Here is a 5,392-nt window from a genome sequence, read left to right on the forward strand (position 1 = left end):
GAAGATGTAAAAAGTTGTTATTTATACACCTACATCATCTATTGGAGATGCTCTCACATCATAAGACCATAAGAGCTCATAGGCTTGATAGGTTAAAATATTTTGATTAACATTATTTAGACTTGCTAAATGGAGCCAAAAAGGCAGTTCATACATCGAACAGAGCAGCAATATATATCAGCAACGTAAATAACATGCAGCATCGGACTGAAATCTACGGAAAATAAAGTGATACTAAAGCAGCATAATTAATATGAATCCAATGTAGTAGTATTTTTCATTTTTTACGCACACACAAACAAAAAAGGGGTACTATCTCTGTTTTCTTGTAGGTACTCAGTTATTACACTACTCACTCAGTTATACTACCCTACAAAAATATGTTTGCTTAGCCTGCACCAGCGTAAATTTACACACACACAAATAAAAAAGCTTGTACTATCTCTGTTTTCTTGCGGGTACTTAGTTATTACACTACCACTCAGTTATACTACCCTACAAAAATATGTTCGCTTAGCCTGCACTAGCGTAAATTTACGCACACACAAACAAAAAAGGCTGTACTATATATGTTTTCTTGCGGGTACTCAGTACCCACTCAGTTATACCACCCTACAAAAATATGTTCGCTTAGCCTGGAAGCAAGGAAGATATATGCGTGCCACTGCAAGTATATAAGCAAGCCCCCCTCCCTCCTTTACATTCATCCATCATAGAATCCATCTTGAAGGTCTCAATCTGGCATAGGACCTCTCAATCTTTCACAAGAAAACTAAATGGACCGGTCCATGAAGGTCTTTGTGGTCGTCTTCCTGCTCCTTGTGGCCACAGGTGTGTATGCTGTACTTACTATAATTATGTACCAAAACGTCATATATTTTGGAACGGAGGTAGTATGTGAGATGGCTGATTTCCTCTTATCAATTTGCCCGTGTAGGGTTCCAGGGAGCGGCGCAGGTAGCTTTGGCGAGGGACTGTACTTCAGAGAGCCACAAGTTTGTGGGGCTGTGCCTGAGCGACCGCAACTGTGCAAGTGTTTGCCTGACCGAGTATTTCACCGGAGGCAAATGCGACCACCGACGTTGTGTCTGCACCAAGGACTGCTAGATGGCCCCTGTAATCTTCTTGCACACATGCTTCCGTGTAATAATAATAATAATAATAATAATAACTACTGAATAATAATACCAGATCTGCATCTATGCATGTATGATGCATATGTGAGTGCTACTGCTAGAAGTACATGAACATCATATAATTCGAATAAAGTTTCGGCAGGGAACAGTTCAAGTTGAATAACCCAACACTCTGGAACTGGAGCGGCTACCGTTCTCGGGGTTGAAACGAATATAAGCTTAAAAACGAACAAATGAGACATGAAACTTTACTACTCCCTCCGTTCCTAAATATAAGTCATTTTAGAGATTCATTATGGACTACATACGGAGCAAAATGAGTGAATTACTCTCTAAAATATATGTATATACATCCGTATGTAGTTTGTAGCAAAATATCTTAAAATACTTACATTTAGAAACGAAGGGAGTAGAAGTCTAAAAGGAAAGTCATATTTTGAAAGAAAGAAAGAAAGAAAGAAAAGTAAATCGTGGGAGTAGACATAGCACCACACCTGAAGATTTGGCCAAGACTTGGTGGAGAACCAAAAGTACCTGAAGATTTTTTTTTTCTTGTGTTTTGAGCGCATATGTTGTTTGAGCGACAGCGCCTGCTGGAGCTACACGCGCACGCTGCATTTTACAGCGGCCGCCGCACCAAAATAGGCGAACAGCGCGCCGCAAACTGATTTTTAGCACGTCATATGTTGGGAGGCACTGTTTTTTCTCTCCTCAACATCAATGGAATGATACGCAACTTTGCGTATTCATGAAAAAATGGATGGACGACAAGCCTGAAGTGTCATTTTTACAACTCAGTTTAATAATCTGGACTAAAAATCTATGGCTTTGTGAAATTAATTTTAAAATCTACACTTTTTCTTAAAAGTTTTGCTACCAGAATGTATATGGTTTTCTGGATGAATACGGTTTCAACACATAGGGTCTGAAATAAGAGAGACGTAGCCTAAACATCCAACATCTAACACTATTAAGTTAACTAAATGATAAAGTGAAGAAATCATGGTGGATTGATAGTTTTGTACACTTCGAAAGCGGGAGCTAGAGTCTGTTGACCACCTTTTCTACAAATGCCGCTTCTCTATCCGTCTATGGGGATTAGTCAAGGACTGCCTGCAACTGGTGAGTACCGATACATCCTCATGGCACCTCTCGGACATCGAAGAGTGGTGGGTGGGCCTCTCCGACACATCTACCCCCAACAGGAAGGCGGTGGCCTCGCTCACCATGCTCATCGTCTAGACCATTTGGAACGAGAGGAATGTGCGAGTGTTCTGTCAGAAGAGTACCCCACCGACGGTCCTACGCGCCAACATCAAGAAGGAGGCCATGCTTTGGGTAACTGCGGGTGCTAGAAAGTTGGGATACTTGATGACGCGAGAGTAGTTGGTCATCTTTATTTGTGTTGTTGCGACGCTGTCTGTGTTGTAACACGACCATAAACTCTATTTCTCTTATTAAATGAATGAGGCAAATCTTTTGCCTCTCTTCAAAAGGAAATAGTTTCATCTTATAAAGCTTTCTCTTTAGCTTATCCAGAACCGTATAGTCTGTCTAACTATATATGAGATCTTTGATTTTCAGAACTGTCATTCTATAACGGAAGCTCCCGCATTCTTTTGGCTTGGTTTGTGCACAGCCAAGAAAAGCTTCTTACATATAAATTTAGCCCAAAAAGATAGCAGTAAACTAATGCAGATATGTCGTGAACATTTTCTAATTTCTAAATCTGAAAAAGGGGCCAGTTTTTGAAATTCTGAACAGTTTTTGGAAACCAAGAACATTTTTAAAATTGCCGAACATTTTTAAGAAATGCAAAATAATAATAATTTGCGAACAAAATTTAGAAACTGAAACAATTTTTTGAAATTCTGACCAATTCTTGAAAAGCAAACATTTTTTAAAATTTTCGAACATTTATTAAAATTTCAAACAATATTGGAATGCCAAATATTTTTTAAAAAAGAAAGAAGAAACTTGAAAAGGAAAAGAAGTAAAAAAAATGAAAAACAAAAAAGACAAGAAACAAAAAAAACGAAAAACCCATAAAACCTGGTAACATTTTTTTAGAAAAGGAGGATGACCCCCGGCCTCTGCATCTGGGCGATGCATACGACCACTTTATTAATTATTCTCACAAGACCTTATAAAGCCATACAACAACAAGACTAAGGGCTGTTTGGTTCTAGGCCTAGCATTGCCACACTTTGCCACACATTTTTGCCAAGCTTGCCTAAGATTAGTTCATCAAAATGAAAGCCACAAGTTGGCAAGCCTAAGGGAATCTTGCCACACTTTTTGTGTGTATGCCATGTGGGACCCAAGTGAGGCTTGCCAAAGGTGTAGCTAGAACCAAACACTTGCTTAAGTTGGTCAAACTTGCCTAACCTTAGGTGTGGCAATCTTTGGCAAAGTTAGTCACAAACCAAACAGCCCCTTAAGCCACCGTCTAAGCAACAACTGTCGCTACACCTATCCAATTGATGAAGGGGCGCAGATAGTCTGGGCCTAATACCAAACAAACATCGCAGCCAAACCTAAACATCTAAGACCTGAGGTCCCAACCAGGACGCCTGCGGGTATGGGGCACCTACCAGTCCGGCGCTCTCCTCAACCAGAACGCCTGCCGGGTATGAGGCCGCCGCAGCCACCTGCCACCAACCATCTTCAGAGTTGTACTGTTGCATGTACCGTGCCAGGTCTCTCTGCCATCGACACCACCACGACGCCCGACAGCCTCGTCCTCCTGCGCGATTCCATCCTCCCACAATGAACTCTGAATCTGCACTGCGCCACGCCGTCAAGATCCGTCGCCATCAGTGTATAGGATGAAGCACCGCTCCACCAAAGAATCCCTCCTCTGGTCCCTCGATCACGTGTGTACCTCCAAGAATGACGCCCCCAAGGAAGGAACGACACCAGAGCGCCGCCGTCATCCGATCATTCGATCTGGGGTTTCTCCCGGAGGTAGCAAAGAGTGGCCTTGAACTTCTCCACGGCGATGCCTTCAAAAAGGGAACGATGCAGATAGCACCGCCACCGCCGGCCTTAGCAGGAGCCGAAGGCAAGTTTTCACCCAGATCAGTTTGAAGGGATCCAACTCTCGTGCCCGGGCCGCCGTCACCACCAGCACCACCAGGCAGACCCTGGAGTACCGGCATATCAGCGAGTCGCCGGCACCACCGCATCCAGATCGCCGGCCACGCCGGGCCGCCGCCATCCCCCGCGACGTCCAGGTCCGAGACGGAGCCGCCGATCGCGCACAGGGACCGCCGCCGCCTGCACATGCTGGAGCGCCGCCGAGATCCCAGTGCCCGCCACCGCTTGCCAAAGCCAACCGCCCGAGCACTGGCTCCACCGTGAAGCCATCAGATCGAGGAGGAAGACGCGCGCCGACCACCCTCGCGTACCCCGCCGCATGCCCGAGCGCCGGCGCCACCATGGCGCCATCAGATCGGGATGAGAAGGAGCCCTCGCGCTCGCCGCCCGCGCAGACCACGCCGCCGCCAGCGCCGCAGCGCCACCAAGCAGGGGAGCCCCGCCCAGATTCGCCGACGGCCCGACCTGTTACCGAGCCGAGCGCCAAGGGCCGGCCGTCCCGCGCCACCCAGAAGCCTCGCGAGGGGGGAGGGAGCCCCGCCGCCGCCGACGCACGCGCGGGCTTTGCCCGACGGCGGCGAGGGAGAAGGAAGGCGAGGAAGGGGAGCGGCGACAGCGATCTAGGGTTCCGCCCGGGCCGCTCGCGGGAGCGGCACGGGGGTGGACCTGGTAACATAAAAAATGGTTTCGGAACCTTCTAGAAGGTTCCGAGAACCGGTGAGGAATCTTTCCTAAACCGGGATCGGCCGAACACTTTACGGGCTGGCCAGAACGCTTGCTCGAAGCATCGATAAACCAATGAAAGAGCGGCAAATAGGAAATTTCATATATAGAAGCAACGTACATAAACATGCAGCATCCATATTTATATAAAATAAAATGTAAGATGACTAAGAATTACACACAAGATGTGGCCGCTCTTCCTATTTTCACACGTTTTTTTTTTTTGCCAGCCTTTGTATTTTCACATGTTATTTGCACTGCCCTAAATTCACACACACAAACAAAAGAGTTGCACTGTCCCTGTTTTCTCGCGGGTACTCAGTTATTACACTACCCTACAAGTTGCTCAAAAAAAAGTTATTACACTACCCTACAAAAGCAGGTAGTCACTTAACACTACCCTACAAAAACATGTTCGCTTAGCCCGGAAGCAA

The 5,392-nt window shown here is 45.8% G+C and overlaps 1 protein-coding gene across 1 annotated transcript; it reads left to right on the forward strand.

Annotated features, from left to right (window-relative positions):
• The first annotated feature begins 613 nt into the window (after nt 1–613).
• On the forward strand, nt 614–1,210 carry LOC119340645 (defensin Tk-AMP-D4-like). The gene is made up of 2 exons (XM_037612562.1): nt 614–831; nt 938–1,210. Exons 1-2 carry the CDS (start codon nt 777–779, stop codon nt 1,105–1,107), a joined length of 225 nt encoding a protein of 74 aa, XP_037468459.1. The 5' UTR covers nt 614–776; the 3' UTR covers nt 1,108–1,210.
• Nucleotides 1,211–5,392: the final 4,182 nt, after the last annotated feature.

The sequence above is a fragment of the Triticum dicoccoides genome, chromosome 7B, assembly GCF_002162155.2.
Source record: "Triticum dicoccoides isolate Atlit2015 ecotype Zavitan chromosome 7B, WEW_v2.0, whole genome shotgun sequence".
Classification (NCBI taxonomy): domain Eukaryota; kingdom Viridiplantae; phylum Streptophyta; class Magnoliopsida; order Poales; family Poaceae; genus Triticum; species Triticum dicoccoides.